Here is a 25558-nt window from a genome sequence, read left to right on the forward strand (position 1 = left end):
GTGCTCTACTCAGAGGATTTATTCTGCTTCTTTCATCTAAGAAACACATTTGTTACAAAATTGTGGTACCTGTTGAGCTTATAGTAAATAGCTGATTGTGCTAATTTCTGTAAACATGATCTCACCTATGCAGTAGTAAGCAGCTCTGTTAGTACAGATACAGAAAACAAAAGAAATCTCAACCCAGAGTCTGGAGTGATAACATCAATGGGCTTTTTAGTCATGTACCCAAAAGCAGTTCACAATTCATTTTGATTACAGTTTATGCTGGTTTAAATGATGACTCAAGAGCCAGATCATGAATTTGTGCTTTTTTTCCCCTTTACCAATAGTTTCGCAATGAGACCTTTCAAATCTGTTTTCATTTTCACATGGATAAGTTATAGCATATACCCAAAGAATTGTGTGCAAAATCCTTTCTTTCAAGTAAGTGACTGTTCTGGAAAATCAGGAAGGGAGCATTTGACATTACTTGAAGCTGGATTAAAACTTCAGTCAGCTTTCTGAATATAAAGTTCTCAGTGGCTTTCCTTTCCACCCTGCTTACCCTCTAAGATGTAATCAACTGCTATCCTGTCCTTTCTTCAGTTAACTCAGGATGTTTGACCAATTCCCGTGTGTTGTTGCTAAACAAAATAAGAGAATAGTGTTTGGGAGAGAAAAAAGTATGTGGCACTCCACTGCATTACGTTTGTGTAATGTGGTGCAACTGAATTCAATTCCTGTTGGACATTTATGTCTTGCAGAGCTGTTTGCTTTGTTTGAAGGAACCTTTGTTTTTAAGGAAAAGTCTTATTTCTCTCAAAAGAATCTTATATTTAGCTTAGTATGGTGGGTTGGCCCTGGCCAAAATGCCAGGTGCCCACCAAAGCCACTCTGTCACTCCCCCTCCTTAACTGCACAGGGGAGAGAAAAAAAAAAAACAAAAACAACAGGCTTGTGGGGTCGAGATAAGGACAGGGAGATCACTCAGCATTTACTGTCACGGGCAAAACAGACTCAACTGAAAGGAAATGTAATTTATTACCAATTAACTCAGAGAGGAGTAATGAGAAATAAAACCAGCTCTTAAAACACCTTCCCCCCACCCCTCCCTCCTTTCCCGGGTGTAACTTTAATCCCGATTTTCCTCCCTCCTCCCCCCCAGCGGCACAGGAGGGAAAACAGGGAATGGGGGTTGGGGTCAGTTCATCACACTGTTGTTTTCTGCCACTTCTTCCTCCTCAGGGGGAGGACTCCTCACACATTTCCCCTGCTCCAATGTGGGGTCCCCCTCACGGGAGAAAGTCCTCCATGACTTCTCCAGTGTGAGTCTTCCCACGGGTTCAGTCCTTCATGAACTGCTCCAGCGTGGGTCTCTGTCATGGGGTGCAGTCCTTCAGGAACCGACTGCTCCAGCGTGAGCCCCCCTCACGGGGTCTCTGGCAGCAAACCTGCTCCAGCGTGGGCTTCTCTCCCTCCACGGGCCACAGGTCCTGCCAGGAGCCTGCTCCGGTGCAGGCTTCCCACGGGGTCACAGCTTCCTTCAGGTATCCACCTACTCCGGCGTGGAGGCCCTCCACGGGGTGTAGGCAGTCATCTGCTCCACCGCCCATGGGCTGCAGGGGCACAGCCTGCCTCACCATGGGCTTCACCACAGGCCACAGGGGAATCGCTGCTCCGGCACCTGGAGCATCTCCTCCCCCTCCTTCACTGACCTTGGTGTCTGCGGGATGTTTCTCTCACATATTCTCACTCCCCTCTCTCACTGCAATTACTGCTGCACAACAACTTTTTCACTCTCTTAAATACGTTATCACAGAGGCAAAAAACGCTGTCGCTGATTGTCTCGGCCTTGGCCAGCGGCGGGTCCGTCTTAAAGCCGGCTGGCGTTGGCTATATCTGACATAGGGGAAACTTATAGCAGCTTCGTACAGAAGCCACCCCTGTAACCCCCCCGCTACCAAAACCTTCCCATGCAGACCCGTTACACTTAGTGAACATAGTTGGAAAAAGCGAACAAGCAGTTCTTTATGCTCAATAGCTTGTATTCTTTTTTTTTTCCTCCAAAATCTGCTGTTACAATAAAGAGTTAGCAGTTTTGCCTATAAACCTGACTTCAGTTATATCCTCAGCTGGTTACTGCTACAAGAAAACTATTATTATTTTGATTTCTTTTTAAGCAGGAGTAAGAATGACTTTAGTGATGTATTTAGATGACATCTAGCTAAAGATGTCCCTGCTCACTGCAGGGGGTTGGACTAGGTGACCTTTAAAGGTCCCTTCCTACCCAAACTATTCTATGGTTCTATGATTTTCTCAGGTTCTCTGAATTGGCATGAAATTTAGGAAGTTAAAACAAGCCAAAAGGACTCAAATGAGTAATACAAAAGCTGTTTTAAATCTTGCATAGTTCCTCAGTTTAATTACCATTTAATTATTGTTTTATTTTTGTGGGGGTGTTTTGTCAGTGGTTGTGCACCACAGGCTTTTTTTTTTTTTTTTTTTGAACTAAGTGCACCTTTTTACTGCATAGTTGTGTTCTTTATGAACAATTCTAGGGAAAAAGTAATCTTGAGCTCCAAGTATTTGTAATCATGTAATGCAAGATGCCTGAGTATCATCTACAGTTGATCCAGATTTTGCTTCATCCATTTTTAAATAGTGATGTTCTGTTTACAGTTTTAGAAAACTAACAGTTTATAATAAGTATTTCTACAGTTTTCTGGAAATGGCAAATTTGAACCCACAGAAGGAATCTGTAAGGCTGAAAAGCTCATTCAGTAGGCTGAGATGTCTGTGTAAATCCATGGTGTTATATCTTTATTCAGCTGCTGTGGGAGTTAGAGTCATCACACGTTAACATTTCCCATGAAGGGACTTTTCAAGTTTGATTGGAAATGGAATCTACATTTTACAAGAAATACAATTCTCGGAGTTGTGCAGCAGTTTTTAACCATATTTGTGTCTTTTTTTTTTTTTTTTCCCTGTTGGAATTGCAAAACATCCTCTGAAAAGGTGTAAGAATACAAGAGCAGCAGTGCTTGGGTCAGACATAAAGCTCATTTAAATGGTCTAGGATATAACAGCAGCAACAGTAACCATAAACAAGAGCCTAGGAAAGATTATGAGAAAGCAAGTATTTTTTGAGCTGCCTCTGAGCAGGTTCTGAACCTCTAGAAAATTCAGCTTAATTACTATCTCAACTAGAAGTGGTTTTCTGTACTTAGTAAATCTCAGTGGATTTCTCTTCCATGTCCATAGCCATCTGATTTATCCTGGATTAGTTTCTAGCATCCATAGCACCCTTGGTCAAGAAGCTACATAGGTCTGGTACTCGTTGCATCCCACTTCTTTTGTTTGTTTTGAACCCTGATTTCCTAGTTTCACTTGATGTCCTCTAGTAGTTAGGTTGGAAGAGATTCCCCCATCTCTTTTAGTGTGTATCCTTTCAGTCTTCTCTCCTCCAGATGGCAGAACTCTGGCTTACTTAATCATTCCTTGAATGGAAACTGCTTCAGAACCTGATGCAACCTTTGTTCCTCTTCTCTGATCCTTTTTCCATCTTTCTTTTTCAAGAGGGGGAACTGCACAAAGAGTCAAAGACATTTGCAAAACATAGGATTTATACATGTCTGTGTACTGATGTTCCCTCAACCTTTCCTAATAATTCTTTTAGAAAAAACCTTTGGTCCAAGTACTCTCAAAATGTTAAACAGTCATGACCATGTCTTTAAGTGGTGGCTTCTGATTAAAAGGAGTATGGCAGCATGGCTCACAACATGAGAGAGTTCATGTAGCAGCAACACTTGCGTTTGTTCATTAGTTTTGTTGACCCCTCCAATTTGTGGCCAGTTGATCGCAAACTGTCAAGTAAAACGAGCCTTTCACACTGTGATCACGATTGTTCTTGTTTCATTTTCATAGATCCTCCTTCTGTTTTTCAAAGCACTGATGGAAACTGGGTGGCTTTGCAGAATGTTGCTTTGCCTCGTCCTCGAATGCTCGCCAAACCAAAGAGTCAAGTATTCAAAGCTTTGGAGAATGAATCCAGCATTGTGTCTGCCTATGACGAGATGGGCTCAGACAGCGAGGATGACTACGACTGGAATGTGGCCTTGAACAAGCTGCGTCGGAGACCTCGGCAGTTACCAGATGATTTCTATTATACCAATTCCCAGTATAGTACTGAATGGGTTTATGGCAATGATGAGTACCAGGCAGTGACCTCCCCTTCCTCTGGGTTGTACACCAATACTGAAACACTGTTCTCCGATTCGGAAACATCGTCAGTAAACTCATCCCAGGAAGCTAAAGGACCTAGCAAACTTCTCTGGTTACAAAGCAGAACTCAAAGCGATACGCCCAGAATGGAAAAAAAACATTTCCATGGAGAACTGGATGTAAATTTCAATCCACAGGCAACCAGCTTGGAGTATTCAGACAGCAGTGAGACTGAAGAAGTCCATTATGATTTAGAAAAGAGATCAAGAATGTGGAGGAAGAACAAAGCAATCTCTGAAGAATTATGTGAAGAAAAAAATCACACGAAAGCCAACAAGATGAATTTAAGTCAGGTAATTGTGTTTGAGCTTAACAATTGCATTCTCAAAAAGAGCTGGGCAAAACTAATTAAGCTACTATGCTGGCAATAACATGTGAATCGTGAATGAGAGGTGGAATGTTCTTGCAAGCTTTCTCTTCTTCATGCCTCCTAACTGAGAAGAAGCAAAGGTAAAAGTGTTACATATACCATGAACAGGCTTTACCTGTTTCTCAAATATACCACTTCCATCTGATCAATGACATTGCTAATGCTGCAAAATACAGTGCTCTTACAGGAAAAAAAAAAGGTCAGGATTTGCCAACAGCTAATTAATGTATTAGTGTTGACTAATCAACTGTTTTGTCACGTTGTGGTTTTTTTTTTAACTCCTTTATTCTTGAAATAAGAAATAACTCATATGCCTGTGAATCTTCTGTGTGCTGTTTGCAGATGACCTGGTAAGGGATAAAGCTATCGAGCAGCGGAAATTCAGAAAGGGCTTTTTTTGAAATAAGGTCCGAGTTATGTCTGCTTCTAATTTGTCACTTGATTATGAGTTCTGATGCATTAGGATGAGTGTTTGCAAACTAATTCATTGAAATAATTTATCATTTGATTAAAAAAAACCAACCAAAACAACAAAACAAACAGTATAACAGCTCAAACTTGGAAAAACTGATCACACAACTTGAAAACAGCAAAATACTCCTCAAACATTTCTTTTAAACAGTAAGTGTGGGATAACAGAAAGCCAAGAAGTCTTCTCTGGTTTGAGTTTGTCCAGGCCTGGGACTGGCAGTATGGAAGGGATCCGGTTGTCCCCCAAAACTTCCTTTTTTAGCAGTACGAGCACACTTCAAACTCTTAATTACCCACTGGATGAGAAGAATATTGACCCTTTGTCCAGTTCCATTTCCCATGTCCTAACTCTCTTAATCCCTGGAGCTGCGCCGTTGCTGCAGCAGAGTAATGGTAAGCCTGAAGCAAGGAGCTAAATGCTGCCTTCTCTCTATGCCTCTGAATACAAGCAACCCAAGCCAATCCTTAAAGCCATCTGAGTGATTTTAGGATACTTGGAATTGTTTTTCTTTGCTTATGCTACAAGCCTGTATTTCCCATGGAAAGATATCAGTACAACTGATTGTAAATCAAGATTAGGATTCTAGTATTTCAGCAGGTTTTTAATGCTGGGTAAACTATTGTTAATTCTGTAACTATTCCATCTGCTTTTAGGAGACAGGTGTGAGTGTTTCAGGTGGTTTGTACTGATTCATTTATACTCATGTCCTCATACATTTATAATCTACAGTTGTTGAAGGGCAGTTATGTATGATAATGTGCTCTAGCAACACATCAATGACCTTTAATGACTTCTTAGAACATCAGGCAGAATTACAGGACTTTCCAGGGACTGCACAAAGACCACATTTTGTGCACAGACATCTGCATTTCCCTTTCTGGCTTTGCGTATTTGTGCGCGTTCTATGTGTGTCTGTGTTCATATTGTGTGGCTTTCTAGTTACTACTGCTCTGCACAGTATAGAAGATCAGAGATCACAGGGAAGGTCCTGGAGACATTATAGAATCATAGAGTCATTTAGGTTGGAAAAGACCTTTAAGGTCATTGAGTCCAACTGTTAACCTAACACTGCCAAGTCCACCACTAAACCACATCCCTAAGCACCATATCTACAGGTCTTTTAAATATCTCCAGGGATGGTGACTCAATCACTTCCCTGGGCAGCGTGTTCCAGTGCTTGACAACCTTTTTGGTGAAGAAATTTTTCCTAATATCCAATCTAAACACACACCACCCCACCCCCCCACCCCGCCCCCATTCATCCAGTGGAAGTCAGAAAGGCAGGGTCCTTCCAGACATACGTGATGGCATCCTTCAGCAGCTTAGAGTGTGCTTCAAGGTGCAATCTGGTGCAGAAAATGATTGTTCTTTCCAACTCTGGTGTGAGTTGCTCTGTCTGTTAAGTACTGCTTATGCCTCTCTATTGTGCTCAAAATGCACGGTTTGTGATTCTGGCCTCCTCTCCCCTTCATTGTACCCTTTAGGCTAAAAGAAGCTCTTACTTGTCTCCTGCTCCCTCGCCACAGTGGGGCAGGCAGACGCACACTGCCTCCAGATCACACTACTGTTTTCAAAGCAATGAAATTCTTGCTAGGAAGTTTAGGCATGGGTGGGTTTGCCTATATTTAGTTTGTGTTTGAACACACGCCCACACCTTGGTGGCTGATTTGACAGCTGGTGCCCACATTCTGAGAACTGTTACTCCAGCCTCTGGTACAGAAGCACTGCTGGCAGCAGGAGTGGACTGGCTACTGCAATTTATAGCAAGGATGTTGCACGGTTGAACAATTCTGGGAAGCAATTAAAATGATCATGGGCATAAGGAATATCATTTGAGGTATGACAAAAGTTAGACAGACATCATTTGTATTCCTTAGAAAAATGAGGTTAAAGGGATGTAAGGGTTTCATGTAATCCCCAAAGAATATGTTGATCTTGGTAAAATGATTGAGGCTGCAGCAGAGTGAGCCCTACATGTAAAGATTTAGTATAAAATGATAGCGTAGGTGCAGGAAGAACTGCAGACAGCATAAACTTAAGGAAGCTTCATTGTGGGGTCTTAAACCAAGCATAGATTTTCACATGCTGAGATTATACAAAATTTGCAGAAACCATACAAAGTGCCTTTCTAACCATGTTGCATCTAGACATTAGACACCAAACAACTGATCAAATGTAAACTGCAGTGAAGAAACATACTTTTTTTGTACTTTCCTGCATTGCAGTAATAACCTTATTTTACTGCATTGTAATAATAAGATAATAATTTGATAAGCATTATGTTTTCATCAGCATTGTCATTGTAGAACAGGATTTCAGTTTAGTAGTTTAAAAGTGGGGGTTTATTTTTTAATTTTCAAATAGTGAAGGTTGCTTTCTTGTTTGCTGCTGTCTAAGACTCACAGTGAAGTGAAAATGGGCCCTTTCCTCTCTCCCTGCTCCAAGTCTAGAGAATGGTAAGCAGTTACATTCTGGAACAACTGTGGTAATTTCGTAACTCAACTGAATTTCTATTTAAAATTAGGTAGTTTTCAATGAAGATCCAATACCTCGATGAGGATAATGCTGTGGCATTTTTTTAAAAAAAGTATTTTAGACTCAATACTGGAATGCTGACTTTGTGACTGAGAGGCAATTCATTGTATAAAGTCTGGAGCAACTTAAAAAGGAAAACTTGAGAACAGATATCAAGATATGCTGTATTTGGGGAGAGTTTTTTGCCGCTTAATGATAGGTAGAAGAACAACCTGCTTTACTGAGCGGCCTGTAGAGATGCTGTAAACACAGTCATGAAGCAAGTACATGAAGCATGACATGAATACTGTCCTGATAAAATCGAGATTCTACTATAATAAATTTCTGATAACCTGATTGTTTATGTACCACAGAAGACTTACATTCCTGTGGAAACTGAACTGGGAAGTTCAACCTTGCTCTAATGATAATTATTTTTCAAAACGTAGCATTTTATAAGAAATGCCAAAGCCACCACTCTGCTTTCATTATTATTAATAATAATAATATGCAATATTGGCTTTCATTATCTTTTTGAGAGGAGGAGATGTAGCTGCAATTCTTATATTTGTGATGGGAAGTGGAGTGGCTTACTTGCTTTAAGTGAAGGAAGTGCCCTCATTCTGAGTTTGCTTCTTTGATCAGGAGACCGCACCTGTTAATTACATCCCTCCTGCCCTGCAGCCAGGTAAGGGGTGAGCGCTGTTGGACTGCCGGTCCCCACGGGGTGGCGCTTGGGATGTATTTATCGAAAATAGCTGCCCTGAAATTACACCGGCTCTCACTGGGAAACTGTCTGCAAACCTCACAATTTGTGTCGTCTCCTAAGAATTATAGTTTCTGATTTTTGATTCCCTGTATGAATGGAACTTTCTCTCAAGAGTTAATGGTATGAATTTTAAATTATAAAGAGTTTATGGTGTGGATTTGGTTCTGTAACCTCCAAGCCAGTACTTTGTTCACTTGCTTTATTTTGGGGCAACTTTTTTGATCACTAGGATTACACTGAGTAATTGAGCCATTTGCATGCAAGAATTTGGACAGTGTTATGAGGAAAGGTGCATTTCCTAGTTCATTGTCTGCTAAAGGGCTTCTGCTTGCATAGAAACACTTGATTTTCTTTTAGTGGGACTGGGTTTGTGGCTGTATTATTCTGCCAGGCTCTCACTGGAGCTATTTTCAGATAAACCGGTAGCCCTTTATTCTTCTTTGCAGATTTTAGTATTATATGTAGCTGATAGATGTAAATGGGAATTTACACAGTCATTTATACAAACACAAAGATGTTATTAAACTTACCAGGTAGAGCCAAAGTGTGAACAGTAAGGAATAATGAAGTTTAAGATAGCATCTATTAAATAAATAATAATAAAAATAGTACCTTTCAGTATATTTATTATTGTTGTCATGGCTTCTAATACGTTTTTTTAATTTGCTAACCCATGAAAGAGGTTTCTAGTCCTCACAAATAGTTCACTGCCACGATCTGAAAAGCTCAACACACAAGCCAAACAGCCTACCAGGAATAGAAACCACAAAGCGTAGCATTATAGAATATCATTATCTCTGCATGTAAGCAGGAACTAACAACTCTTGCAAATGTAAATGCTCCACCTGCTCATTGTAAGGAGGTTGGAAAGCAGAAATGTGGCTAATAGATATACCTGAATCCAGCTGTAATAAAATCAATACCATCAAGGTGAGTCCTCCCCCAAGAAACAATGTGTATTCATAACACAGATTTAGCTAGTGTGGAATAAAACCCTAGGGATGCCAAGACAGCTCATGACTTTCACCTGTGGTGGCAAACATAGCTAAAAGCTCTTGAAGTTTCCCAGCCAATGAGTTCTTTTGTATGCGCTGATTCTTTTATGTGTGTTAAAGCATAAGCTAGATTGGAGACATTTCAGTAGCGGTGTGATGTGTGACTAAGGTAACATAGCAGCTTGCTGCTGCCAAAAGAGGAATACCTCCTTCCTGCCTTCCCTCCACCTGCCGCCAGTGTGGTCCAGTATCTCTCCCTTGTCAGCTCTAGCATACATTTGAACCCCTATGCCAAGCCTACACCACTCATTACAACCAAGTAAAGGACAGGAACGTGCAGGATGACTCTTTAGCAGCGCTAGGTAGTTACATTAGCTCACCTTGTTTCATAAAACCACATCCTCAGTTTTTCATCTGCTGAAGCTGGGCAACTCAGCAATATTGTCCTGCCATGTCTTCCTCCAAAACACATGGGAAGTCAGCTCTAGGGCTCTGCAGAATTGGATACAGGCAGTAGAGATCAACCTGAAAAGTGCTGCTGTGTGTGATCCTAGGAAGACTGGTATTTTTTCAGGATCAAGAGGAGTTGTGATTTTGCTGTTGTCAGTATGGATTCTTTAAATTAACTGATGGTGCTTTCTGTGGGGGTATATGTATATTGCTACTCCAGTATAGCTGCTAAGCAGTTAAAGCTAAGCAGGTCTATGTCAGAGGCCCCCAGAGGAATCATGCATGTCTTGCTGGATGATGAAGTCTGTCAGTACTTCATGGTACAGCAGTGAGGAGGAAACATGGGAAAACACACCCCTCTGGACTGCCAGCCTCCCTCACTGCTCCACTAGATTTTATACATGTATTTGTCAGCTTCTTTAAACAAGAATAGCAAACTTTTGTCTTTCTAAGTTTGATCTGTTCAAATGTTTGCATAGAATGGGATTTTCTTCTCTTCCTTGCAGACTCGACCCCAAGGTAAACCATACTCTTCCTGCATAGACACTGCTAGAGGAAACTCACACAGAGCTGTCAGAGCTCACTAGCAAGTTTTGTAATCCCAAACCATATGGTTTGGTAGATGAGAGGTTTTTCGAGGTACCTCTTAAATAAGTGGAGGTAACTTGAGTAAAGAGGGATTCTAGTAATTAGCTTAGGCTAGATACCTAACTGTAAACAGCTCCACTGAACTGTATTCTTCTAAAATACAATGCAGATATGCACAGTTTAGCCATGCTTTCTGCCTGTAAATCCCATAAATTATGATTGTTTCTCTCCTGGGTACAAATTGATTAACTGATTGATTCAGCAATAACTTTCAGATTTTTTTATAGTAGTTTAGTAATATGTATTTTTCATTAGCAGATAGTTGGGTGGGGGTTATAAGTTGTTGTTGAATGACATGCAAGATATGTCTGAAAAAACCTCCTCTTACAATTTGAGGAAGCACTATTACGATAAATACGGATTTTTAATTAAAAAGGGGAAATGACACCGTCTTCTGCATGTATATAAAAGCATATCATAACTTATTATAAAAGTAAAGTGGAAACAGTGATTTGAAATCTTGTTCTCCATCTTATTCAGAAGAGTTTTGAAGTCAGAAAAGGCTTTTTATTCTGCAAAAGCTGATTGTTTGGGAAAAGAATAAATTTCAGCATAAGCCCATGGTTCCCCTTCTGTTGTAGCTAGTCACGTACTTTCAAATCCTGATTTTCTAAAAGGGCCTTCTGCACCGAAGGTGAGCTGTAAAGCAATAATTTGGTTGTGTAATTGGTTCACAGATAAGTGCAGACAAAAATTGTCCAGAAAGCTGTTAAAGTGCTAGGCACTACAGTACAGTTTACTATATGAGAGATGAGGACCAACATTAGAAACGCTATGTGTCAATCCATTAAGAGCAGCTTGGCAGGTAGGGTTTGTGAGGGAGTTCTCAGAGTTAGCATTTCCTCTGAGAACTGGAGGTAATTGGTCCATCCATAAACACTGCTTCTGCGACTGCAGAGAGAGTAGCTGTGCAAAGCAATTCTCCTGTTTGTGTATTTCCAGATGAATAGTAGAGAGAGTGCAGCTTTTAGTCTCTCCAGCAGTGTCTGGTCCTGACATGGTAGGAGAGCGGAAGGCAAATAGGAATAGCTTCCTATCTGAAAGTTGCTCCAAATCATTCTCTTATAGCCGCTGGGATGTGCCTACCACTTCTGGTCCCAGACTGCATTCTTCATAGCTTCCTTCTGGGTGATTTTGTCACGATTATGCTCCATTTCAAAGAATTTGTCGCTTTTAAAACCAGCTAATTCCACCTTACTTTATGGACTTGACTGAAGCACTAAACAAAGTGTCTAATGATTCAAAACTTTCTCTTAGTAGTCAGCAGGGAGAGAATAACGTTTCCAGAAGGCAGTTAATTCTATAGGTGGAGCAGGTTGCTCTGGGAGATGCCTGTTTCTCCCCATGGACTGTAGTGGAAATCAGGGGAAACTGGGTCCTAAACAGATCCAGAAAATGAATTGGTGTGTATCTGGACATTAGTTTTTGAAACAACCGTGAGATATTTTCAGTTTTCGGCAAGCGCTGACAAAAATATCCCCCTTTCCCCATTATTAAATGTTGGGCAGGCACCCTGCTAAACAGACTCGCAAAAAGATTTAGCTTTTCTTCTGTTCAGCCTCCAAAGTAAGGGACTTGTGATCGAGTCTGTTACACTCTCTGTACTTAACTAAGCCTCTGAGTACTTCCCACCTTTAAGGATCTAAGAGTAAGAAAAGGTGCTCCTAAAGATTGAACTTGTTCCAAGGAGGTTGGCGTTGGGAAAATAGTTATCACTGTAGAGGATCCACCTATGTATATAATCACTGGGAAAGCTGACAATCTTAAGTACCATCATGCGATAAAAGAGAGATTTTTCAAAACTTGTTTCCAGTAGTCTTTAAGAAAAGCACAGATAATGCTCAAGATCAGGCAGTCAGGGAACTCAAGGACAGCTTTCAGCTGAAAGCTGGACACAACTGCCAGGTCACAAGTTATTTCATTCCCACACTTCACTTCCTTTTTCTGCACCATGCCTGAGAGTGATCACAGTGCAGTGCTGGGAATGGGACATGCCGTTAGGCATGTTTTGTTAGTTGCACACAGATAATGTAATGATTTTGATGGTTCCTTTTTACATAATATAAAAGTAAGCAGGAATGATAAATATAATCCAACAAGTGTGGGTTTACTGGCATTCCTCTGTAAAGACATGGTATTTTTTTACCAGCACGTTAGTGTTCTTTCTTTCTAGTTTCCCTGAAGTGATCATACCTGTACTTTTCTAGAAAGCTGTTTGTTGTTCTTTCAGTGCCTATTTAATAATTATACCATTCTTCTAATTTCTTTGTAGGATTTGGATGATTTATCAGAAACAGATATAAGCGGTGAGGATCAGCATCATATCAAGCCGGACCATACAGAGGAGGAGCCTAAATCCAGATTATTTCAGCTTGCTGCTAAAATGAGTGACAAGGGAACGTCTTCTGGTGAAGATCAAGAGTCAGAACCTAGAACAGACCCTGAAAACCAGAAGGAGAGTTTGGACTCGGAGGAAAATGACAGAAGTATTCAGGAAGAGTTAAAGAAGGTAGGTGGTCATTGTAGAGGAATGGGGACAGTATTTCGAAAGTTAAAATCCAAAAATATAAACTTGTGGTTAGAAAATTAAACATAGTTGCTTAAAAAAACCCAGGGTCCTTTACACTGGGTCTGAACTTGCAGCCCTTCTGCAGGTAAAACTTCAATTAAGGTGTGTGTTCCTCCCTGTGAGCCTACAGCATCAATTCAAAACAGTGAACTTAGCTTGTGTAAGAAACCTGTTAAGTGACTGATAATAATAGAATTATGTCAGTTTATACTGACTGAGTATTGGCTTACACGTTTTCATTTAAAAACATAGCCAGTTCTCCTTTTTTCCTCCTTGCTAACCAGCTGATTTAAGTGGTTTTTTCAGCCCTTTTATTTGCCTCTCTCTTTTCAGTAGCATGTAGTTAATTCTGATGTTGTAGATTCTGCTTTTGCTTCTCTGTTGGAATATTTTGTCTTCTCTAAAGCTTTCCAACCCTGTTACTCTGTCAGCTAATAGGCCTCTGTGAGTAGCAGCATATTTTAGTGGGACTGAAATCCAGTGTCAGTTCTGATAATGTATAAGATCCTCCGTTTGTGCTGTTTCACCCTTGTAATGAGATACCTGATTGCAGTGTCACTCCACAGGACTACCACCTGCTCTGTTCCCTTTCTGCCTCTGAATTTCTCTTCAGATCGTGGGGTGTGCTGTAGAAGCCCAGCACTGCCCTTTGCCAGTCAAGCGCTCTTATCCCTTAGGTCTGCTTAGGCTTGTTCTTGTCTGCTGTGTGTCTTGGCTCACCTCTTGGGGTCTTGTCTGCACAGCAGCTCAGCTTTGATGAGGGTATGGACAACTCTCTAAAGGAAATCTATTCTTCATCATTTGAAAGGTGTTTTGTTCAAATTATATAAATAAATAATACACCAGGACCTGCAAGCAGGATCAAGTGACCCAGGTGGATGATAGAGACGCTGTCCAAGTGTGCAGGAATCATGTCAGGAAAGCCAATGCCCACCTGGATTTGAATGTGGCAAGGGACACAAAGGGGAATAAAGGCTTCTGCAGATATATCAGCAGCAAAGGGCAGATGAGGGAAAGCGGGGCTCACTTCTGCAGTGACCTGGTGACACAGAACATGGAAAAGGCTAACTTACATGACATTATTTTCACCTCAGTTTACAGGTAAGATCTGCCCTCAAGAATCCCAGGCCCCTGAGACCTATGGGAAAGTCTGGAGCAGTGAAGACTTACCCTTGGTAGAGGAGGATGAGGTTAGCAAATTTTTTGACAAATGGGACGTACACATATGCATGGCACCCGATGGGGATGGCCTCACAAGAGCTGAGGGAACTGGACCATGTTGTTGTGAGGCCACTGTTGTTCATCTTTGAAAGATCATGGTAATCTGAGGCATTCAGAGCACTGAATATTGTTTATTTTGACTTTAGCAAGGCTTTCAACAGTGTCTCGCATAACATCGTCACGGACAAATTTAGTAAATAAGGATTGAATAAGTAGATGATGAGGTGGATTGAAAATTGCCGGAATTGCTGGGCCGAAAGGGTTGCGATCAGGCCGGTCACTAGTGGTGTACCCCAGTGGTCAATAGTGGGACCAGTACCGTTTAACATTTTCGCTATTGACAAACAATGAGACAGAGCCTATCCTCCTAAATTTGGAGGAGCGGTTGGTACATGAGATGGTTCTGTTGTTATTCAGAGGATCTTGACAGGGTGGAGCAATGGGCTGACAGAACCTCATGAAGTTCAACAAAGGGAAATGCAAAGCCCTGCACCTGGGAAGCAATTATCCCATGCACCTATACTGGCTGGAGGCCATCTGGCAGGGAAACAGCTTGGCAGAAAAGACCATGGGGTCCTGGTAGACACCATCTTGAACATAAGCCAGCAATGCACGCAGAAAAGGTCACCAGCACCCAGCAGACCGAGGGAGGTGATTATTCCCCTTTATTTAATACTGGTGAGGACACTTCTGGAGTGCTGTGTCCTGTTCCAGGCTCCCCAGTACAAGGAACACATGAACATACTGAAGTGAGCCCAGTGAAGTGCCATAGAGATGATTAAAAGACTGGGGCATCTATCATATGAGGAGAGGCTGAGAGAGCTGGAATTGTCTAACCTAGAGAAGAGAAGGCTTGAGGAGGATCTCTTCAATGTATACAGATACCTGATGGGGGGAGTGGGGGATGTTTGAGGAAATAAAGAAGTGGAAATCAGACCCTATGTCCAGTGACAAGACAAGAAGCAGTGAGCACAAACTGAAATACAAGAAATTCCATCTAAACATAAACAGCTTTTTCATTGTGCGGGTGGTCAAATGCTGGAATAGGTTTACTAGAGAGACTGTAGAGTCTACATCCTTGGAGACAACCAAAATTTGACTGGACACAGCCCTGGGCAACCTGATCTAGTTGACACTGCTTTGAGCAGAAGGGTTGGACTAGGCAATCTCCAGAGGTCCTTTCCAAACTTCAGTATTCTGTGACTCCCTCATTCTGAGTAATTTAGCTATGGACTACACAGAGGAGTAATATCTCCATGATGTACACACATCCTTTCTAAGGAAATCAAATAAAAGCTTTATCACCAGTGCTTGTTAACAGCATTCAATTTAGCTTGTCTTTGGTTTACAAAGGCAAACGAACAACATCAATTTATTCAACAGGATGTGTAGGCTAGCTGGGGTGTAACATGATGCAATTAAAGTCCAGAATTAAAGGCTGTGAACAGGACTTTCTAAAATGCTCCTAGATGGTGAACTGAGAGCAGAAAATGGCAAATGTATGTTTTGTGGTGCAGTTACTCATCTGCATGCATCTACAAAGTAGTATTAGTTGTTTTTTCCTCCTCTAATTTTATTATTTCTTTAGCATTTGTATGTAGGTTATTTAAAATAAAGGAAAGATTATTTTTTTTCTTCTCAGTAAAATTTCCTTAAGTTTAAAAAAAAAAAAAAAGACATGCTGTGTTCAGCAAAAAGGGAATGCTTGGAGTTCCTAATTATTTTTTAGTTTTGAAAGAAAAAAAAGTCTTAGTCATTCTTGGTCACAGTATATATTCCTTCTGTCTATAATAAAGAACCCAAAATATCGCAGCACTATTCATGGTCATGACTTCAGTGGAATCAATAGCGGGACTTGCTTCAGCTGAAGAGAAACAAGCACGCTGCTTTAATTCTTACTCTTGACAGTTGTCCTTAAAGGTGATTTAAAACCTTCTGACACGTGCCTTCTCTTTGGAAAGGTGGCTCACCAATATCTTACAATGAAATACTGAAGGTGACAGCGTGTAACCAGTTGCGGCTATGCCAACCTAAAATACGAAGACATAGCTAAACTCATAAAACATGCAGTAACTTTAAGATGAGTAGGTGGCATGTCTCAATGGAGACAAGCACAGAAAATGTATTCTCAGGGAACCAGTAACTTTAGATGCCTTAAAAGCCAGATGTCTCAAAATGCTGCCTCCTTAAGAAGCCTGAGTTTTGGAGAATGCATATGTAGAGAATCACAGATCTTTCAGACTGGCACTTAATATTGTCAACCAGAGACCCAGACTTCTGACCTGGGCATCAAGTTTCAAATTAGATATACAGAAGCACTAATTCTGGGCCATTAAAATGAGAGCTTGAGGGCCTACAATCTGCTCTGAGCTCCCGAACACAAATGAAATACTGTATTTTAGCCACCTTGCTCATATTTTAGCCATGCTGCTTGTCTTTGTTAACCTTTAGTCTTCTAGTCTCACAAGCTTATTCTGGAACACATTAGCAACCTTAAATCACAGAGAATTTCTAGTTATAGCACACCTGACCATAGAATAAGATTTAAAAAAACATGTTTTGTTTATTGAATCACTGGAGATTAGGTACCTGGTGCTCAATGAAAATCTGACTTTCACGTGTCTGCACCTTTAAAAATCTGGACTTCTATTTTTAATGGAAGCTGGGAATCTCATATAATCACATGTTGAGCTGATGCTTTAAAAAAGGTATTTAGTATATTTTAGTATGTTATTCTATTGTATTGTTATATCACTGTGATCACTTTATCAGAACCTGTAGAGATACTGTTTAAAAAAAAGAATAACCCCTTCCATTTTTGCAAGTTGCCTCACATAGCATAAAAACTGAAAGTTGTTAAGACCTTGAGTTTCTTTTTGTCTCCTTCTACTTTGTACTCCTCCTTGCTTAAGATATGCAAATGAGCAAGTGAGTTAAACTTCAGTAGTAACACTGAGTTTCTCTTCTCTTTGCATTAGCTTGATGCAATGTGCTGTGTGCTTGGGGAATTTCTTTTAACCTCTTTAGGCATTTATTTCTGCTCAGAGAATCTTTACACCCAAGGCTTAGTAACTTTAAGTCCTGCTGTTTTCTGTCGACATTACGTAAGTAGGCACACCATAGCTCTTTTCTGAATGACAACCTGTAAGTTTGTTAAGTAGCACAGTGGAATCCTGTTCCCTAAGTGAAACTTCCCAATTTCCCTGACAGTATGAATAACAGCATAAATATTCTTCTCATAAAATATTTATGCCTTCATTCTCTGGAAACATTTTATTCATCTTAGGTTTTATAGAGCTTTATTTTGGGGAAAGCATGTACTGCAAGCATCATCTTCATGTGTATTTGTGCCAGATGTCTGTATTCTTTGCTTCAGGAGAGTACTTCTTACATTTTTCACCAAGTAAATTAGCACTTCTCAACTACCAGTATAATGATATTGACACATTAGAAGATCTGCCTGGCACCTCTCTTTAGTGAGACGAATAGCCAGTAGCTGTGCATGTGGGTACATCTTACAGCAGCAGCAGAGACAGACAGTTCCCTGGTGTAGTGTATGCTGGTGGCTATCTCTGGAGCTGGCCTTGGAGAGGGTGGCCAGGGCTCAGTAACGGGGGGGTCAGGAGAAGGAGGACTTGTGGGACTGTCGCTGGAGAGAAATATGCTCACAGCCTTGATGGAGCTGAAGAATGGCATTGGACATGCACATGGCAGTGAATCCCTCCTGTGTATCACAGACCTGTTAAAGCATCACTGTAGGGATGGCTGCAACATTACAACAGCAGTGCTGTAATAATGAGAGAGAGAGAGCCTGTGTCTCGTGGTGGCTGGGCTTCATTAATCATTTGTGCTGGTGCATGTCCCATCCTCACAGAAGATGATGTAGTAGTTTTTGTGACCATTATCTTGCAACTCCCTGAACTCCTGGGTGTTTTGGTTGGTGTGTTGGTCCAGGCAGGGGTTAATACGAAACTGTCATCCAGCTTCATATGCCTGAAAGCTTTAGAAATGACTGAGTAAAAGTTCCTAAAGGAGCCAGAATCCCATGGCTCACTTAAGCAAGAAAATGTAGTAGCATTAGTGTATAGCTTTACTACATTGCTACTGCTATGCTAATAAAGCTGAAGAGTGTAATACAGTTACAGTTCCTGGGTTAACAAATCAGAAGATATTTGTGTGTCTGTTGTTTCACCTTTTTGTATGCAAGATGCTTGGAATAATTCCTGTGTTTTGGTGGATCATGGCTTTTATTATGGTGTTAATTATCTGGGCAGTCTTCCAAAGTCCAGGATTGAAAACTGAATGTGGGTAGCATTGTAAAAAGTGATTTTTAAGGTTTATGAGCTGCAGATAATCTATGCACAGGATTTTGAATGACAGCAGAGAAAAAAGATTTTGGTTAAGGAAGGTGGAACAGTGGCTTTTTCTTCTAAAAGATGTATGAGACATTAATCTTCACATCAGGCTAATGGATCCAAAGTTTTAAGTTCTCAGTTCAACAAAGCAGTCAAGTATATGTTCAGTTTTAAACTGAGGATTAAGCAGTGTGCTGGACAAAAATCCCATTCAAGAGATTTCTCATATGTATTTACTATTATTTGTTGGTCTTTAGTATGGAAAATTAAGTTCATCCTAAGTTTATTTTGCCAAAATCTGAGTCTTTGGCTTCAAGCAAAATAGTTGCTTTAAGACCATAAACATTTATTTTTAAGAAGCTTTCAAAAGTGGACAGTGATGTTTGTGTTCCTCCAAGTTTGACGGTTTCTGGGCTCAGTACAGTTGCATAAGTATGGATATAGATAGTCCATCTGAGATGCCCTAGGGTATCCCACAGGGCCTTCAGCTGCTGGTCCAGAGGAAACATGCATCTCCCAGGCCTGTGTCATATCTGACAGTGTTTGAAAATCCTCAGATACTTCAAGCTGTTTCAAATTGCACCTTGTCTGCCTGTGTTTAAGCAACTGAATCAAAGCCCTGCTGAATCTACTCGGAGAAGTGCAGAATAGGTGAAATTTCAGCTGGCTTCACGTGGGGAATGCAGCCTTTGTAAACAAGATTATCATAGTCTCAGATTTGATACTTATGTGCGTGCACACCCAAGCCTGCTCTGTCCAGCATGCATGCAATGGGAATTCCTTCAGGTGTCTAATCACCAAAGATTTATTTATTTAGAAGGAAAACGTAAAAGCCATTTTACAGATACAGTTACAGAAAATCAGTGAAGATTAGTGTAAGCTGCTATAACAAAATGGGGGGAAAATAGACTGTAATGAAAAAATTACTATTTTTTTATCTTTTGTAAGCATCCCCGAGACTTGGCAGTGACAGATGCTCTTTCAGATCTAGCTAGAAGAGTTTCAAGAAAACACCGCTCCTCAGCTGGATGATACTTCTGTCACAGCACAGCCAACAGGGTAACTGTGGTTGTGTCATTACTTCAAGGCAAAACCAGTCAGTGTAGTTTAAGTAGCCCTAAGTAAATTAGGGGGATTAAGGTAAGCCTACTGACTTGACACTACGTTCATAGTATGAACGATTTAACTTGTTCATTTTGGGAGTCCGCGGGAGGGACTGCAGCAAACAGAAGGAAGTGATTTGGTACAAGATGTCTTACTTAACTCAGCCTAGGTGTTTCTGACATGAGCATCAGACTGTGGCATAAGCGAGGTACAGACTGTTTTGTAACTAGAAACACACGGTGTCCAAATTGCAGTCGTGTAGACCCAACAATTGAAGATAGCTGGCTTTTCTTTTTCTTAACACTGCTGCAGAAGTCTTTTCCTATTGCTAGTGCCACTTTGTTTTGTGGTGTTGGAAATCAATATTTCTCATCTGTTTATTTTATTAAAAATGATGTGTCATTTGCAATTTCTGTCTTAATGAGATCTGTTATTCTAAATGCCACAAATAAAAATAACTATTTTAGCAATAAATGTAAAATCTAAATTTTGTGGTATTTTATATTTGCTAGTTTCTTTATTCTTGCCATTCATCCTAAAGTTCTCTGTAAGTCTGAGCCTATAGAAATGTTAACCTCTGTAGCTGTTAATATAACTTTTCTGCCTTTTTATTTAACTGCTTTCCCACTATCTAGGAAAAACAAAAGGCTTTTGATCTTCATTTAAAGCTGCAGTTTTTATCCACTGTATTGCAGCAGGTGAGAATGCTTTGTTTTGTCTGTGTCTTCTCACATCTCTTACATAGTAAGAGATGCTATAAAGTGATATTGAGGGTTTCCACATTTCCCAAGCAAAATTCTCAAATCAAAATGTTTTCTTGGAAATATCAGGCCTGTAAAAATCATACCTTTTGGCCGCAATCAGTAATCATTGAAGAAAATTATTTTATAATCACAGCTAGCCCTGTGTTGTGATGGCAGTGATGAGCATGAAGTAGCTATGTGGAGCAGACTGGCTCTCTTATTTGGCTTTGTGATAAGAATTTGTTTTATCAGTAAAGAAGAACAGAAGACAAAGATAGGCTGTATGATCTTCCTATTCTCATGTACCTATATTAAGAAATGTGGAAGGAAAAAAAGTAAAATTCTATTTCAGCAATAAGATTTTTAGCAGTTTCTGATCATGGTGGTCTTCAAAAAATCTTTCTAAGCTCCCAATTTAAAAAACAAACAAAACCCTTAATTCATTGTAGAGATTGTACGCAGTGAGTAGACACTTTCTCACTTTGCTGATAGTGTCTGTGCTTATCATCTGTCTAGGTGGGAAGAGGTTTCATATTCTGTGCTATTTGAGTCTCAGCTTAAAAGAATCAGATATGAAAACAGATTTTCATTTTATTTCCTGGGAAAATATATTATTATCTTATATTTTAAAATACATGCTATTTTTAGTATGTCATGTATAGTGGTAAGCAAATTAATTCTGTAGCATTCTCTCAGACTAAAATAAGAATCACATTTTGTGTCAAAAGTTGATGCTTAATTCAGCAAAACCCTTCTCCTCTCAACTTTTTCTTTTTTTTCCTTACTCTCAGAGTTAAATTTTGTACTATGAATTTTAATAACCTTTTAATCATCTTGGTTTTCTTTAGTAAAAATATCAAGGAAGATTTTAAAGAAAAAATATTCTTCCATTTGTGCAATGTCATCAGCACATGTCCATTATAGATATTTTCACAGAATCCTGTGTGGATTTTAACATTTAAATCTTTCCATTTCCAACTTGGACCATAATATTTCACCTCTTGGAAAATAACTTCCTTTCTCATAATTATAGGCAACTTGTCTCTAGAAATGAGGCATTACAAATTACATCTGTAACTACATTAGGACAGTGGATTGAATTCATTGGTAAAAATCTAATATTCAGAATTACACAGCACAATCAAAAAGAGATTGTATTTCTCTGTGTCGTACTTTGGAGAATAGTAGAATAGTAGCTCACTCTGTGAGATAATTTAGCTTTCTTTTTCTAAATGAGTGCCCATAAATGTGAAGCTATTGATGTTAAGGTCAAGGCAGGAAGTCTTAAACTTTCACAGAACAGTAATTCCTTACCACCATAGTTTATCATAGTATACTTGTCTTCCATCAAATATCAAAGCAAATTTTAGCTTTCTTTCCTCGTCTTTGTGGTAATGAGTGCTTAGGGCTCACTTGTAGGCCAAAGAGCTTTTGAAGGTCAGGGTTGATGACTGCCATTGACAGTTGGCTCTATTCCTCCCACACTGTGACTTAGCCAGTGTCCCAGATCTTGTTTGCCTGTGAGGGAGATGGACTTTTAGGGGGCTTTTCAGGACCTTCTCAAAGCTGTACAATGAACTCCCACCAGGTGGGGAGATGAGATAGGCAGGTTTGGGGTTTGGTTTTGTCAACTTGGGTTTCAGTCAGGTTACTCCGAGAAATGAATCAACCAGTGGCAAAACAAAACACATCTTCTCCCCAGTTCCCCTCAACTCCCTACAAAAAAAAAAATTAGGGGTATCGACTGCAAAACGGGCACGTGACTCGGAGCGTGATAGAATGGCTTGAGACTGGAAGTAAAAATGATCACACTACAAGTCATCAAGGATGTGGTCAATACTGCCAGAGCTGCTAGTGATGGAAGGTTTTCTTGATCTAACTGCTGATGTCAACTTTTCTCTATTGAATTGCAAGTCACTGCCTCCCATGCCAGTTTAATAGAGCCTAACAATGCATTAAATTATAGTAGCAAAAAAGAGAAAGTGCTAATGGCTGAGTACAACGTGGAGAAAAAATTAGTGAGTGATAGAGATCTCCTACTTAAGAGCATTGAAGGTAAAAGCAATAATGTTCATGTAAAGGAAACTTGATGTGGAAATGTCATAGGTTGCTGAGATGCGTACAAGGACTTAATGCTCACCTGCTCTTAGCAGTTTGGACTCTTTAGCGTTGCTTCAGTTTTATCATCCTGCTTTCCTCCCATTATTCATCATCCTTTGTGCGAGGATGCAATACTGTTCTATAATGCACCTTCCAGTGTAGCATCGTTAAGTAAAACAACAAAGGAAATATTGGCAGCATCATCAGGGAAAGAAAAAAGAGACGGCAGAAGGGCGAGGAAATGGCTAATAGCATTGGCAAGAGCTAGCTTAGACCACTGAAACATAATCTTCAGCAAAACAGGAATCCTTTCCATCTGTTCAACCACACATAAAAATGGCAGTAAAGAAGTTTTACAACATGCTGTTTGTTCTATTCAATGCATATGTATACATATATGTGTTTGCATACGCACACTTCTTTAGTATTTCATTAGTTCTAAAACTCTCCCACAAAGAACCCAGGGAAATTGAGCATCTCCTTTTGACTGTGCCTTTAACGTATTTGTGAGTGTGGGCATTAATTATCATAAAAAGCATGTTTTCCTCATTCTGTTGAACTCTTAGTCTCAAATTCAGTAAAAAATGAGATTCTCATAACCAGTAGAAACATTCAAATTTGGATCAGCTGCATCGATCTAATTTGGGAGGGCTGGTGTTAATCCAGAAGTAGGGTAGCACAGTTGAAATCAGAATACATCCCCATGTTTCAAGAAGAATGGCTGCGCTTAGCTTTTCTGTGCTAGTTATTTGTAATAGAGATTGCTTTCAGCATCTATCACATCCATATTACTTCTTTGACTTGCTTGATAAGACAGATGGAGAGACTTCATCATGGCATGATAGCTGTCTCTCTGAATCACTTATAGGTGTTAACAATGACCTTTCCTGCAAGGGCAAGATAAATCAGACAGCCAAGAGATCTTTATAGCAATTAGAAATGTCCACCTACCAGGATGATCTTGGTGTGCGTGTCTGTGAATTTTAGGTGATTTTTATAGAACCTAATAAATCGTAAGTTTGACAAGAGTGGTCGAGGAAGGGAGAGGGTTGTGAAGCACTAAAACTCCAGGACACTTTTTTTTTTTCTTCTTTTTTTTTTTCCTCACACATAGAATCACAGAATCATAGAACAGTTTTGGTTGGAAGAGACCTTCAAGATCATCAAGTCCAACCTTTGTCCCAGCTCTATCAACACCACTAAACCATGTCCCTAAGTACAACATCTACCCATCTCTTAAACACCTCCAGGGATGGTGACTCCACCACCTCCCTGGGTAGGCTGTTCCAGTGCCTGACAACCCTTTCAGTAAAGAAATTCTTCCTAATATCCAGCCTGAACCTCCCCTGATGCAGCTTAAGGCCACTTCCCCTTGTTCTATTGCTTGTTACTAGGGGAGAAGAGACCGACCCCTGCCTCGCTACAACTTCCTTTCAGATAGTTGTAGAAAGCGATAAGGTCTCTCCTCAGCCTTCTCTTCTCCAGGCTAAACAGCCCCAGAACCCTCAGCCATTCCTTATACAAGACATGCTCCAAATCCTTCACTAGCTTGGTAGTCCGCTGCTGTACCCTCTCCAGCACATCACATGCTAAATAATTCTATCTAGAGTGCCCCACTAGGTTTCCAAACTGGCCAGTTTGGAGCATGAGCTGTTTTAACAGCTTTTGACAGTTGCTGAAAAAACAGGTAAAAACATATGCAAAACCATTAATTGAGTATCCAGGTTTTCCAATTTGAGAATCCTTGAACTCCCCACATGTTGATTTTATGTCTCCCTCAGGCAGACATTAATGTCTTCTTGCTCCTCTGTAAAATACAGCCCAGGGGAAAGCTGAGTTCTAAATATCCTTTAGCAGAAAACTTTCACAAAGTTTAGGTTTCAATACCTTGAAATATTGCATGTGCTCTTATGTTTTGGGAGATCTACTCTTCAGATACACTCTAAGAAAAATCACTTTTGCTTGCCCTGTATTTCTTTGTGGTGTTTAAACTCTAGCGCTGCATCCTTCTCATACTATGAAATCAGATGTTTCACAAGCTTAAAGAAAAGCTTTAACATTATGACTCCTGTGCCTAGATACCTTCAGGCTAGGATTGGGATACATTCAGTGATGCACGCACTTTAAGAACATTCATTTAGCTGCGTAGTGCAACATTTAATGGAAAGCAAATCTTTGGTTTTAAAAGTCAAACAGTATCTGCCACTAAGAACTAACTTCAAAATTCTAGAAAAGCTAAAAATCACATTTCTGCACCCGGGGAGATTTAGACTGACTATTAGGAAGCATTTGTTCACAGAGGGTAGCCAAACCCTGGAACAGGCTTCCTAGAGAGGTGGTCGATCCCCCAGGCCTCTCAGTGTTTAAGAGGTGTTTGGACAATGCCCTTAATAATGTGCTTTAACTTTTGGTCAGCCCTGAAGTGGTCAGGCAGTTGGACTAGATGATTGTTGTAGGTCCCATCCAGCTGAAAAAATATTCTATACTATTCTGTTCTGTTCTGTTCCATTCTGTCTTGTTGAACTTTTCTTCCCCTGTCCGTTACCTGTGGAGAAGGCAGGGTATTTTACTCAAAATCTTGATTTCGTAAAGCTTCCTCTCACAGAACACTTTACCAGGAAAACAAACAAACAAAAACCCCAAAAACAAAACCAAAACCCTGTTTTGTAATAATTGGTGTTTAATAAATGCTAATATGGATTCTCATATTCTGGTATAAGAACACCTTTTTCTAATTTAGTTTAATCTTTTCTGGAAATCCATCGTTAACTACAAGGGATAATAAAAATTTTAAGAAATAATGAACACTAAAGTGAGGCTACAGTTCTTGTAATGGAGAGCATACATCAGGGAAGATGATGAAGAAAATGTAGTGCCTGGCCTTTACCTGTTTTTGTTCACTACTCATAGAATAGAATAAGAATTAGGTACTTGTAAAAGCAAATAATAAAACAAAGTAACATTGATTTCCTCTTCCATCCTATA

At 40.1% G+C, this 25558-nt stretch overlaps 1 protein-coding gene across 2 annotated transcripts in view; it reads left to right on the plus strand.

Annotated features, from left to right (window-relative positions):
• MYRIP (myosin VIIA and Rab interacting protein) overlaps window positions 1–25558 on the plus strand; it is a 219941-nt gene that overhangs the window by 184110 nt on the left and 10273 nt on the right. Inside the window, exons 9-11 of one of the 2 annotated variants that reach the window (XM_086468063.1) lie at window positions 3907–4556; window positions 12754–12990; window positions 20366–20428. In XM_086468063.1, the coding sequence (XP_086324189.1) occupies window positions 3907–4556; window positions 12754–12990; window positions 20366–20428 (950 nt within the window). The remainder of the gene's footprint in view (window positions 1–3906; window positions 4557–12753; window positions 12991–20365; window positions 20429–25558) is intronic. The other variant, XM_086468064.1, reaches the window with a different exon arrangement.

The sequence above is a fragment of the Leptosomus discolor genome, chromosome 7 (genome assembly GCF_034619465.1).
Source record: "Leptosomus discolor isolate bLepDis1 chromosome 7, bLepDis1.hap2, whole genome shotgun sequence".
In the NCBI taxonomy this organism is placed as follows: Eukaryota; Metazoa; Chordata; class Aves; order Leptosomiformes; family Leptosomidae; genus Leptosomus; species Leptosomus discolor.